This window comes from Amaranthus tricolor, chromosome 5 (assembly GCF_026212465.1).
Source record: "Amaranthus tricolor cultivar Red isolate AtriRed21 chromosome 5, ASM2621246v1, whole genome shotgun sequence".
Classification (NCBI taxonomy): Eukaryota; Viridiplantae; Streptophyta; class Magnoliopsida; order Caryophyllales; family Amaranthaceae; genus Amaranthus; species Amaranthus tricolor.
The window spans coordinates 30,297,344-30,310,843 of NC_080051.1; the positions used below are offsets into that span (position 1 = coordinate 30,297,344).

Here is a 13,500-nt window from a genome sequence, read left to right on the forward strand (position 1 = left end):
ATACCGTGATGAGGGCACATATATTGGTAATCTTTGAATCTCTCCCACGCATCATGAAAAGTCTCCCCCGCATCTTGTGAGAAACTATAGAGCTTAACTCTGTAGTCGTGAGTCTTATAACCGGGATAATACTTCACTAGGAAAGCATCAGACAATTGCGCCCAAGTAGTAATGGTGTTTGGAAGAGAGTTATACCAACGTTGAGCCTTGCCTGCCAAAGAGAAACGAAAGAGGTACAAGTAGAGCTCGTCGTCAGTCATCCCAGTAATCTTTTGTAGAGAAAATGCTTGAAGGAATTTCTGCAGATGATCGACGGGTTCTTCATTGTCAAGACCATAGAACTGATTTCCCGTGATCATATTCATAACATGGGATTTGATGTCAAAGTTTCCAGCATTAGTAGTCGGCATCCTAATCCCCGCGGTAACATTGCTAGCCTTGGGCTGTGTAGACTGCCTAAGAGTTCTCTCGGGAGTCTGAGCCGCCATGTCAAGAGATCGAGAGGCCTGTTGAGCTTGTTTACGAGCCTCCGCCCTCCTTTTCTTTGCACTTGCGTGTGTTTTACGAGCAGTTGCCTCAACCTCAGGATCAAAAAACAAAGGTTGCTTGTTGGTACTCCTGGTCATGCACAAAAAACACTAAAACAAACGTAAATACGCTCGAAGAACAGTTGTTCTTCGAGTGGGTTAGCAAAAGCAAACGCTAAATTCAAAAAGTAAAATTGTTGCCCTTCCCCGGCAACGACGCCAAATTTTGATAGGTCGTTTTACTACCAAAAATAATTCCTAATTCACCTAACTAGTATAGTTGGGAAAGTAGGGTCGAACCACTGTGGAAGGACAGATGAAGATACAATTTAAATTAAGTTCACTATTGTTAACGATCAAATGTTGGATTTTTGGTTATCTAAGTAGAACGCAAAAATAAGAGATGAATAGAATTCAATAATTAAAAACCTAGGGCTAAAAGGATCCACTATGCATAGATCATGATTCATGAACAACAATTGAGATAAGAATGAATATAGGCGAAGGAAGATGTTGCTCTCGCAAACAAATTCGACAATTAAACAATAAAACAAGCTATCGCGATTAAAGCTTAATTGTTCAAAGAAGGAAATCGTTCACTCAAACTCGCAACTCTCGCTTATAGAATTGAGCGAATAAAACTTGCAAATTGGCCAAACATGCAATCAATCTAGAACCCATCAATTGAATCACCTAAACAAACCAAATTTAAATCCTAAAATCAAACAAGAATCATGACCTTTTGCATAGTTTCACCAAACCCTAGAAATAAAACTACTCACTAAGCATATTAAAACTAACAAGAGATTCAACAATTAAATTCATGGAGAAAATCAAATTCAAATTTAATGGAAAAACAAACATTCAAAAATAATAATGATAAACAAGAACAAGAGATTGGAATTGAAACTAATACCTTCAATATAATTAAAATTACAATGTTCAAGTGTTGATTAACAATCCCCCATGACAAGTAATGTGCTAAATCTCTTCAATACCTAGCCCTCAAAACAGAGAATAAAAAAAACCGTCTTGAAAATTCCCCTCAAAAGCTATTTATATCCTCCTCAAAAGAGATCGGAGGATACGGGAAGTTACTAAAAAAATAACTGCAGTACCCGGCCGGGTATGTGGAAACCCGGGCGGGTGCGAAGCATAACTAAATCTCAAAGGTCAAAAATTTTCTAAGTCCAGGAGTAAACCCGGCCGGGTATGTGGAAACCCGCCCGGGTACGCAGCTGAGCATTTTAATCTTCAATAGAGGCCTGGCCGGGTATGTGGGAAACCCACCCGGGTATGAGAGGCTCACCCGGCCGGGTATGTGGAAACCCGGCCGGGTGTGTGTGGCAACTTTTTCTTCCAAATAACATCTTCAAGTTCTTCTAAGTATCAAGTGCAAACCCGGTCGGGTATGTGGAAACCCGGCCGGGTATGAGAGGCTCACCCGGCCGGGTATGAGACCTGGTCAGCACAAAAATGACCTTTGAGTAGCTTATGACCTTCCAACTTGCAAATCTCGCTCCAAGAGTCGATTCCTAGCATAATTAGAGCTTTGTACCTACAAAATAGATAAGAAACAAACACTCCAACCAAGCATAAAAACCAATAGAATATTGAGCAAAATACGCGAGAAATGCTATGAAAATACAATGGGGGCATGGTAGAAAATAATATATAAAATACACACATCACCCCTAATAAGGAATTAGACAATAAATTTAATAATTTATTTAAGTTTAATAGAAAATATTTTTTAAAAGAAAAATTACAATGAATAATACAAATTTTCATTAATTTTTCTACAATAATAGAAACTTTCGATTAACCTTGAATAGTACCAATTTTTGTGTGCATTTCCCCCTAACATACTTAACTTGTTGAATACCTATAATTATAGGTCAACTTGCACAAAAAAAGAAAAATAAAAAATAAATAAAAAATACAATAAAAAAGCTAAATCAATGAAGTTGTATGGTGTAATTCAAATCAAACATCAGCACAATAATACTATAATCAAACTTCTACACAAATTGTTACTCCCCAAACTAACTCAAGTACTCAACAAAGCGAGAGTTGGATCTCGAAATAGTTTCGATCACAATCACACACAAATAAAAAACCTAATTCATGAAAATTCTAGAAATTCAATAAATAAAACAATCAATGAATCAAACAAAATACAATAAAAAATCAAAATTGGAGATGAAAATTTGAGCTTAAATTGTGAAATTAAAGCTTCAAGAAGAAACAATCAATTGAGTTTTACTTGTTCTTCGATCTTTGTTGTCATGGACGGCTTCTTTTTACATCGCAGCAAATTGCAGGAAAAAGGAAAAAAAATGTGTATTCCTACAACTTGAAGTATTTTTTGCGGATGTGTATTTCTACCACCACCACCTTCATTAAAATCCACCACGATCAATCCTCCCTTAAACAGCACCTGCGCAGCCTCTCTCACCTTCCTTCCCCTGATGCGACCCCACAAACAACCACTATAACCACCCACCCTAAATGTGAACCACCATCATAACCATCCAACATTTGAACCAATATCATCTTACTCTACCTTTTCACATTCAAATTCGTTTATCAAAATCTACCACCACTATTAAACTGGTGTTGCAGTTATGGGGTGGGGAGTTATCGCAGAGGGAGAGGGTGGTGCACATATGGGAGATTGAAGAGGGGAGTTGGTGTTGTTTTTATTTAAATTTACTTTATCTTTTTTTTGGAGTAAAAATTACCTGTTTTACAAGTCATATGTAAAATTGGATGTTATGAGAAAACACACCCTAAAGTTGATATTATTCAAGGATAATTGAAAGTTTGTATTATTACAAGGAAATCAGTAAAAATTTCTATTATTCACAGTAATTTTTCCTTTTTAAAATAGATAAATGTAATAATATTTTAGACAATATTTAAAATGAAATTTTAAATAATTATAAATATTATTATCAAATCCTTAAAATATACTATAACAACAATTACTATCAATTTCTTTTTAAATACAACTCTTTCAAACAATCATGTCAAATGTGTACATATATTTTTTATATACATACCAGACTATAGACTACTAACAGACAAAAGGGAAGAATTTTACACTTTTCTACAAGCAATGAGAATTAAACAAAACTCTTTCTGCATTATAAGGGTTTTTTTTTAAGAAAAACTATAGATTAAACTTGTCTAAATCAAGCTCAGCCAAAGTTCGAAGACAATAAAAAAAAAAGAGGCATATAAACTTTTCCAATGAGTAAAATCAATCTCCCATCTAACCACCATATAAGCTACGGTATTACTCCCCCTACATACAAAGCTAGCTTTACATCATCAAAAACATTTAAAGAAGAGAAAACACATGAAATTGAACGCACCGAAACTATTATGTCCATATGCTCATCTAAACACCTAGCCCTTAGGTAGCTCTTTCAAACAACCCATTTTTTAGCAATTAGCCCCTTAAGTTATATCTATCTTAAGTGTCTTATTTACTTTATAGCTGTTTCTTAAAAGATCGTTTTTTTGAAAGACGTATTTTAAGTCCAACCCATTAAAGATTAATGCCTACTTATTGTATTCTTTATGCCTACAAATATTATTCTTAATGGTTACTTTCTATATCTTAAATGTCTACTTATAAGTCTTATATCATTCTTAATGTCTATTTATAATATTTTAAAAAATATATAATGAGTTGACCCAATTAGAGAATATGTCTCAAAGAGACCGTCTCTCCCAAGAATTTGTGTTTACTTTATGCATATTATTTAATGTACTTATTCAATAATTAATATATCTTATTATGTATAACTAAAAATTGAGTTAATTAATATAATAAATTAAATAAGATTCCACACAACAATATTTTAACTTATAAATTCAATTATTAATAATTAATAATAAAATATAATTTAAGAGTGAATGAATTGAATAGCGTTCAAAAGTGAGTTTGTTTATTTCACTTTTCCTGGCACAAGACCTCTTGTAAAATCATTCAATTGGGTTTATCCCAAAATTTACAAGAGTGCCCCAAAATTTAACACTACAATTACGAATCCCTTCGGAAAAACCCTCGTCTTTCATCCTCATTCCTCTTGGACTCTTGTGTTCTATCTTTAAACAAAACACCAATAAAAAGCTCAAGAACTTGAACTAATTCTCATATTTTCTTCAAAATTCAACAGAAGATATCTCCAATTTCCACCATTTCAGGTATTTTCTTTTGTTCTATTTGTTTTTCAGCTTTTCTCATTTATATTTAGTCTCAATTCTCACTCAATTTCGTTGTATTTTCTTTTCCAGTTGCGCTTTGTTCAACCCCTTTATCTTCTATAATTTGAGTTTTCAAAATGCCAACATGGGTATATTTCTAATTCCCAATTATTTTTTTTATCGTTTCTTCCGTGTTACTCTCATCATTCATCAATTCATACTGTAGTAGTCATGTTATTGCAATATTTTGGGTATTATGCTTACCTTTCTTACTCGTGTTACCGGTGCTAAAATGTGGTTACGGTTCCGTCATCTATAAAGATAAGGGCAATATAAAGGGGAGTAAAAATTAACAAATTCTTCAAAGGAGCCCTGTGCAATTTTAAAAATCATGAACAACTTTATATCTTCAAACGCTGAACATATACTATATGATTTAGTATTAAGACCCTGAATTTTTTGTGGCCCTATACGGTTGAACATATCCTCCCTTGGGCAATACATTAAAGCTAATACATAGCTTGAGCTTAGTTTGAGATGTGTTTGTGGTTGATTAGTGTTAGGGGGAGAGATTGCTTGAAGACATTGGTGGCAAATGTAACATTGGAAGAGGTGGGACCTTTTTTTTCATTACCACAATGATATTAGAGGCTCTTATCTAGGCGGGGTATAAAGGGGTATGAAGGAGATCTACGCAATCTTATTCTTATTGACTTTAGTACTCAATATCAAACATATATATAAAAGTTACATAATTTATTGTGTTTTTCAATTCAGTCATTATAATCTAAAATTAAAGAAGTACTCTATTAATCTTTTGGCTCCCACCGAGGTGAAGTTATTTGGTTTGGATAAATTACACTATTCTCCGTTATTTTATTGTATGAGAGTTTTTTGAGAGATGTGTAGCTATTTGAAGGAAACAGATGATTGTACTTATTAATGGATGTGGATTTTCAAAACGATAAACTATCAAGACACCAGATTATTAAAAATGCTAATGTTAGTTGTTTGGCTTAAGCGGTTTACTTAATTATATGTGTGGATGTTGATTTACAAACACTATTTGTTATTAACATAATAACATAGATTACTTCTTTTGGGTTTCCTTTATTTGATGTTAGAACATTTTTATTTGTTTGTCTTTAAAGTAGAAATATATCTAATTTCTATGCTAGAAGAGTTTAACTTACACATGATAGTTGCTCTTGCTGTTGCAGATAAATTAAATGTCTGTATTATCTCAGAACATGAATATCAGAGGTTGCACTGGTATTGCAAAGCCTGGTTTCTCGCTAGTACCTATGGACTTGCCATTTTTGAGGCTTCGTGAAGTACATTTGCCTCCAATTTTAGCACTTCCGTTACCATGTAATCTTAACAAGAAATCAGGTTTCAAGATTAGCTTTCAGCAATCAGTGGCTGAAAGATCTTTTTCAAGCTCTCGAGCATCTAAACCTTACTCCGGCCAGGTTAAGAAGAAGGAAGAGCGTGCATCTTCCTTGTATATGCGTCCTAGTTTATCAGAAATGAAGAAACAAACAATGGAGAATCGTGCCCGTGTTTATGAGTTTCTGAAAGGGATTGGTGTTGTGCCTGATGAACTAGATGGACTAGAACTACCCGTTACAGTTGATGTCATGAGGGAACGTGTTGACTTTCTTCACAAATTGGGACTTACAATTGAGGACATTAATAACTATCCACTTGTTCTTGGCTGCAGCGTCAAAAAGAACATGATCCCAGTACTAGATTACCTTGGAAAACTTGGTGTCCGAAAGTCTAGCATCACCGAGTTCTTAAGGCGGTATCCACAAGTTCTCCACTCTAGTGTTGTTGTGGATCTTCAACCTGTAATTAAGTACTTGCAAGGAATGGATATCAAACAAGCTGATATTCCTCGTGTTTTAGAGAGATATCCTGAGGTTTTGGGATTCAAGCTTGAAGGGACCATGAGCACGTCAGTAGCATATTTGGTCGGGATAGGTGTTGGAAGAAGAGAAATCGGGGGTGTTTTAACTAGATACCCCGAGATTTTAGGTATGCGAGTAGGCCGCACCATCAAACCTTTTGTTGAGTACCTTGAAGGTATTGGCATTCCCGGGTTAGCTATTGCTAGATTAATCGAAAAACGGCCGCACATTCTTGGATTTGATTTAAAGGAAAGGGTAAAACCAAATGTTGAATGTCTTCTAGAATATAATGTTCGAGAAAGGTCACTTGCATCAGTCATTGCTCAGTATCCTGAGATTTTGGGGAGTGATCTGAAGTCCAAGCTTTCCACTCAACAAGCATTGTTTGATTCTGTCCTTAATCTAGGTTCCGAAGATTTTGGGCAAATACTCGAGAGAATGCCACAGGCTGTTAGCCTAAATAAATCAGCGATAATGAACCATGTCGATTTTCTTAAGATTTGTGGTTTCTCTTTACAACAGATTAAAAAGATGGTTGTTGGGTACCCACAGTTGCTTGCATTGAATCTTGATATAATGAAGCTTAATTTTGATTACTTTCAAATGGAAATGGGTAGACCCTTGGATGACTTGGTCGATTTTCCGGCCTTCTTCACTTATGGTTTGGAATCCACGATAAAGCCAAGGCATCGACAGGTTGCGAAAAGAGGGTTGAAATGCTCCCTTTCTTGGCTTTTAAATTGCTCGGATGAGAAGTTTGATCGAAGAATGAGTTATGAATCTATTGAACTGGATGACATGGAGTCTGAGCCCATGTTTGACATGAAATCTCTGATGGAACCGAGAACAGGCGAGTCAGATTCTGATTATGAGACTGAAGATTATGATGATGACGATATGTAATGAGATTATATAGCTTTGTAGATTACTGTGGTTGCGAGTCGTTTCTCATTCGAATACTGGGAATCACCAAATAGACATCGATGATCTAATATCCGAAAGATCAATGTTGTAATGATCATTTGTTCGAGCATAACAGTGCGCTTATTTATTCACAATTATTTGTCTGATGAACACTCCTAGCCTTTTCTGACAAAATATTTGTCTTTTGTTTTCGGGTTTAATAACATATCACATATTCGGAATAAGGAGTCTATGCTTCGCCCCTATTGTCTAAGGTTATTTTGTTGCTGATGCTGATTACTCAACTTTCTTGTGAAGTCCGAAACTGATCTTTTGGTTCATATTGCTGATCTCAGTCTTTTTGAGATTTAACTTTTTGTCATTGTTGTGTATGAAGTTGTATTGTGCTGATGTTTCATACTCAAAGTTTACACCATGTGGTGCGCTTGTTTTAGAAAAATTGGGTTAATACGACCGTTACAAGACGACAAGTTAGTTACGCAATCAAACGAAACTCAAGTAAATTAGAAGATGGGCTAGTTACATAATTTAGCTTCAGGCTAAATAACAATGTCTAAAAGATCTACTGTTCAAAAAATTTGCATATTCATCACTAATCAGTGCTACAAGAATCGCGCATGTCTAAAAAATGAGTCCCAAGTACAGCTGAATGCTGATGCTGGACGGGAAAAGGCGGAAACTCGAAAGGGGTAAAGGAAATCACCATCTTACGAGATTCAGTGAACATTACAAAGCTGTAGTATAGGATGATCGTAATTAACATATTTTTCCCATAGCGGTTTATACTTTTCGATGCCGATCTTCAACCAAGGCTTGGAATTTCCGTTGTAGTGCAGTACAGCCCCTTTAGCAATCAATTTGGGATCCACATTGGTGTATCCCAAACCCAAAATGTGCCATGAGGGATCTAACGGCTCTGTCAACCCATAGAAAGTCAGTAACCCAGGTGGAAGAGTGCCCAATTTCCAGAGAGTCCGGTCTATGTTTTTTTCCTGCCAGTAATGATATATACCTGTGACATTCCTTTTCCTCCATTCCACCAGGTGGAAGACGTTCATTCCAAAGGCCCACCCACAGGCATCAGGGTCGAAATGCGATCGAATCAAAGGGTGAGAATAATTTAAGTACTTGTGGTACCGATGAAATGTTTCCATGCACGTTTCAACTGCCCCATTTACATTGCCGTTTAGATCAATGGAGAATAGACGAGAGAGATCCTTTTGAACAACAACATCATCATCAAGGAATATTACCTTCTTCAAAGCTGGGAAAACTTCAGGGATATAGAACCTGATATGGTTAAGCATCGAGAGGTACTTGGGATTCCGGAACTTTATAGGTGTTTTGTTGTCTACATTGTTCCCTGAAAAATAGTAGTTTTTGGTGTCCGAATCTTGGAGTTGCCTTAGGACTGGAACATAGGAAGCATTGAGCCAACTGAAATCCTCGATCTTTTGGACTTCAACTGTTACTCCATGGAAGTCGTTCATTGAAAACCATGCCTTCATAGGTGCATAATTAACCTCATCAGTAACAAGGTGGAAAACAACTTTTTCTGGGTCTTTCGAGTTCACTGCAGTGGAATTTACGACTACTGATGTTGCAAGGATATTGTCAGAGAAAACACAGAAATGATAAAGTCTGTTATCTTTGAGTTTTGAGACATTTAATTTTCTTTCAGCAAGCTTTCTCTGTGCACTCAGATTTCTAAACCACTCAGTTGTCAACCTAACACCAAGACAATAGAGGCTTTTTGGGACTTCCTCGGCAGCGATTTGCCCATATTTAGAGCTTTTATCACTCACTGTACTCATTTGCTCTTCAAGAGATTGCATTTTAGCCTTTAATCTCATAATCATGGTTGCACTGTCATAATGAAGTTGCTGAGCTTGGTACAGCAGAAGCGCCATGTCCTTGATTGCAGTTTCCGACTCCCTAAGAGTCAATGGGCTACGTCTCGTAGCAGCATTAGAAAGGAGGACCTGTGAGTTGCGAATCTGAGCACTTAGTTCCCATGCAAATTGAAGGTTGTTGCTTTCTTTAGCTATCACGACAAGAGATTTAGCTAGTGCAATTTGATCGTTGAGCTGCCTTGTAAGTGAAGTTGGGCTCAACATCTCCTCCGTAACATTAAGACTTTCTAAAATTCTGTCTTGCCTGTAAGACTTCTGCATGACACAGTAGTAGGTCAAAATAACATCTACAACGTTTACTTTACAGTAAACATCTGCAGAGATGAAAGGAAAAAGCTCAAGGTATAGACAAAGCCTTAAATAACAAACAAACTGCCCGCCAAAAAATATATACCAAAATATACTAATGGCTAATTAGGGATAAAAACTCTATCTCCAAGTATTCCATGAATCAGAAAATAATTGGTGCACAGAAACCCAAAAGGTTATGGTTGACTACATACATGACTCTTGTTCATAATTATTAATTGCTTCGGAATTTCTTTCATAACAATGAATCACAACGGGCGAAGTGGGTGCCTTCACTATGGATAAAAATGAAAATTAAACAACACTTGGAAAAAAATTTAGTCTTCAAAACCACTTTGTAATTTTACAAAAAGAAAAAAAAATAAAACAGATGTTGATAACAACCACAGCAAACCTTCACCGAGTCCACTTCTAATCATTTTTTATATGTAGGCAATGTGGTACAACTCCCCCATGATACAAGCAAGATAACAAATTATTAGTCAAAAAATAAGAAATCTTTATCTCAGAGCAATGGAAGCCCAAACTACTTTCATTGGGGACAATTCAAGGAGATAGAAGGACAAAGCTCTACTGATACTGCATATTTCTACACAAAAGGTCATTATGCCTTAAGGACTTGACCAATCAATAGTAACAATCAAAACGAAAATATTCATCATGGAAATCCCAGATGCAGTAAAAAGCCCTTAGTTATTCAATAAACAATCATAAAATCAAAGCAATCACGGGAAGGAAAAGAGTGCGAAGAGTACAAGGTGTCTCTCTGCAGAACTCCCATAAACTGGTAGCCCTGGGATAAGGAGTACTTGTCTCAGTTAACAAAATCATATATACACCTACTCCGTGTACACCTGCACTAGAAACTTTCCCTATACTTGATTTTCTATTAGCACTACTAGAGTGACCGCCACAATAATTAAACTTCTATCTCAGAATTGAGCAAGTAGGCAAGAACAGATTTTTCAGTTGATGAGATCCAATAAGCAGATCTAATCCTAGTTTACAATAAATCTCAACGCCAGTTTAGGACACACAAATTTAAACCAACTTCTGAGTAAACAAACCACTAAAACTCCTACCAACTACCAGTTACCTCCCCACCTTTGCCAAGTAGTCCTACAAAGATTTCCAGCACACAAAGCATCTAAATCTGATCAACCAACCAATTTTCACGTTGTCACAATGGAGAATCAGACCCATATATATATATATATATATACACGCAATTGAATTACGCAATGAAATGCCTAGATAGATTACATAATAAAGATGAATGATAGATCAAAGCTGAAACACCCAACAGATTATCAAATGAATCCAACACTAACGTTTCTAGTAATCAATCACATGAAGTTAATGAAAAAAATGTCAACAACAAAAATCCAGAAAAAGTACCTTTGCAAAAGCAGGCCTGGACATGGGTTGATTATCTTTGCTAAGAAGAACAATAAAAAAGAGTACAACTACGAATCCACACAACGCCAACCATATAAAGTTGGAGTACCGCCGTTTATGCTGTCGTCCAACATTAGCATTTCTACGTCTCATTGTTGGGTTGAGAAAATTGGAAACCGTACTCCTAGTGAAAATTAAAATTTTAAGAGGAAGATAAATCATAAATTTAGGCATGTATTATAAAGACACAAAAAAAATGGGGTTGGGAAAGAAAGAATTTGTTTAAAACAACACAGATTCCGAACAGGCACACATAGACTTAGTGAGAGCTGAAAATTCCATCTATTAACTTTGCACAACTTCATATTTAAAAAGAAAAAAAAAAACAAGCTTAAATGTCAGAACCTTGTCCAAGGTAAAAAAAATATATTTCTACATTGAAACATGGTCAGGGAAAATGTAAAACTATTAAAAACATATCAATCTTAAAGTCTATGACATATACAAGAATCAAGAATGTAACTGCATCCTACATCTAATCAAACTACAACTATAACCATCAAACCAGCCTACATAGCATGAGTATTAATAATGCATAGCATGAGTTAGTATTAATGCATAACAAAAGCTATTACAATGCATAGCATGAACTAAACCAGAAGTCGTCAAGAGTACTGTGACCTCTTTTTAATTTGTCCCATAGTACGACTACAAGCAAACCAATTCAGAAAAGTATTTAAATTACTAAGATGCTTGAATTGTTCAAAAGTTAACAAATATGAGTTGAATATGTATCTATTACAAACCTCCAAATGAATAAAAGATAGTTTGATTCACTTCCAGCCTTCTGAAATGTAGGAGTTATTCAGTAGCACGCCCCACCTGTAGAGAAACCAAGAAGAAAAAAATAATTCAGTGTGAAATGCTAGTATCTAGTGTGATGTCACTACTCACTAGCATTAGACACTACTAATCAAAACAAACATTCCAGAAATAACTCGGTGGCAGATCTAGTGTGATGTCACCGACGTCAATTGACATCACTAAAATTCAAAATAAATAAAATATTACAAGTAAATATACCCTAGATGAGTCGGTTAGTGTATTGCCTTTCACATGTGAGCATGGTGGGTTCAAAACCCAGTAGGCGCATTTTACTTATATTGACATCACTCATTTTTTTTTTTTTTTTTTGAATCCGCCCCTAAAATAACTATATAGCTGAACACTCCATCCGTCCCTTAAAATTTGCTATAACACATATACAGAGCACTTACATCAATTTCTGTACTACAGAAAATTCAAGTGGACGTAGAGAGTATAAGGCAAAAAAGTCCAACAAATGAAATGGCCAATTGTAGACTGAACTATATCACAATTCACAACAAAACTTCTACATTGAACATAAAATTGATAATAGAATCCTAATAAACCCTAAAATCAAAAACAAACCTTTGGAAGTCTAATCATATTGTTATAATCAAATTTTACAAGGTAAAAAACCCTGGAAAATCAATTTAGCCCTAAAATCGTAACGGCCAATGGAAAATTACACCAATATAAACAAAACTACAGCGAGAAACAAAATAACCGAAATGCTAATTGAATCCGAAAAATTGGATAATAATAACAAAGAGAATATTAATAGATTTAACAAAATATGGCAACAAGTAATCAGTAAAATGGAGGTGAGAAAAATAAAAGAGAGGGGTAGAAAAACAACCTGTGATCAATGGGGAGGTGAAATTTCAGAATTTAAATGAGTCGAAATGGGTGACAGGAAGAACTTGAAACTCCATTGATGGGAGTAAGATCAGCAGTGGGGATCGTCCGGATCGAGGAAGGGGGCTGATAGCGTTTTTTTCTAAAAAAAAAATAATGGGTTAGCTTAACACCGACAGGCGACAGCTGATAAATGACATAAATCAATTATCGTCGTTTTTAAATACTCCACTTATAAAATTACAAATTTACAATTGGATTAATATGATTAAAATCTCATTTATTGATTAACCATTAATAATCACAATTTTAAAGGGTATTTTTTTTAGAATAAACTCGGCAACCGGATAACTTGTTATAATAAGTTTTATTTTTTAAAAAAAGATAAATTAAAATAAAATGTCAAAAATAATTAAAATAATTTTTTAAAAAACTTTTGATTTTTTTTAATTATTCATAGTTTTTTATGTAAATTTTTAAAATTTTTCTCTAATTTTATATTAATTTTCAGTTTAATTTTTTAATGAATTACCTAATAGCAGGTCATCGGGATATCCAAGCTTATTGTAGTCAAAT

At 35.0% G+C, this 13,500-nt stretch overlaps 2 protein-coding genes and 1 non-coding gene across 5 annotated transcripts; 2 read left to right on the forward strand and 1 right to left on the reverse strand.

Moving 5' to 3' along the window:
- LOC130814371 (small nucleolar RNA R71) lies at positions 1 to 108 on the forward strand. Its single transcript, XR_009042398.1, has one exon. It is a non-coding gene; the product is annotated as a small nucleolar RNA R71 (small nucleolar RNA).
- A 4,440-nt stretch (positions 109 to 4,548) lies between these two features.
- On the forward strand, positions 4,549 to 7,803 carry LOC130812785 (transcription termination factor MTERF4, chloroplastic). Of its 2 annotated transcripts, XM_057678381.1 has the most exons (3): positions 4,549 to 4,745; positions 4,836 to 4,894; positions 5,966 to 7,650. In XM_057678381.1, the coding sequence occupies exon 3, from the start codon at positions 5,975 to 5,977 to the stop codon at positions 7,559 to 7,561; it is 1,587 nt and encodes a 528-aa protein (XP_057534364.1). In that variant the 5' UTR covers positions 4,549 to 4,745; positions 4,836 to 4,894; positions 5,966 to 5,974; the 3' UTR covers positions 7,562 to 7,650. The 2 variants fall into 2 exon arrangements, with proteins under 2 accessions (XP_057534364.1, XP_057534365.1); XM_057678382.1 differs by lacking the exon at positions 4,836 to 4,894 and having other exon boundaries at positions 5,966 to 7,803.
- Positions 7,804 to 7,938: 135 nt separating this feature from the next.
- On the reverse strand, positions 7,939 to 13,100 carry LOC130812783 (probable galacturonosyltransferase 10). Of its 2 annotated transcripts, none has more exons than XM_057678380.1 (4): positions 12,926 to 13,100; positions 12,009 to 12,084; positions 11,203 to 11,386; positions 7,939 to 9,747 (listed from the first exon to the last, which is right to left on the reverse strand). In XM_057678380.1, the coding sequence occupies exons 3-4, from the start codon at positions 11,353 to 11,355 to the stop codon at positions 8,299 to 8,301; spliced, it is 1,602 nt and encodes a 533-aa protein (XP_057534363.1). In that variant the 5' UTR covers positions 11,356 to 11,386; positions 12,009 to 12,084; positions 12,926 to 13,100; the 3' UTR covers positions 7,939 to 8,298. The 2 variants fall into 2 exon arrangements, with proteins under 2 accessions (XP_057534363.1, XP_057534362.1); XM_057678379.1 differs by having other exon boundaries at positions 7,939 to 9,750.
- Between the last annotated feature and the right edge of the window lie 400 nt (positions 13,101 to 13,500).

Coding starts and splice junctions, on each gene's coding strand:
- LOC130812785 (XM_057678382.1), top strand. CDS start 5,975: ATGTCTGTATTATCTCAGAACATGAATATCAGAGGTTGCACTGGTATT.
- LOC130812783 (XM_057678379.1), bottom strand. CDS start 11,355: ATGAGACGTAGAAATGCTAATGTTGGACGACAGCATAAACGGCGGTAC. Junction 9,751..11,202: donor CCAGGCCTGCTTTTGCAAAG/GTACTTTTTCTG, acceptor TGTGTCATGCAG/AAGTCTTACAGGCAAGACAG.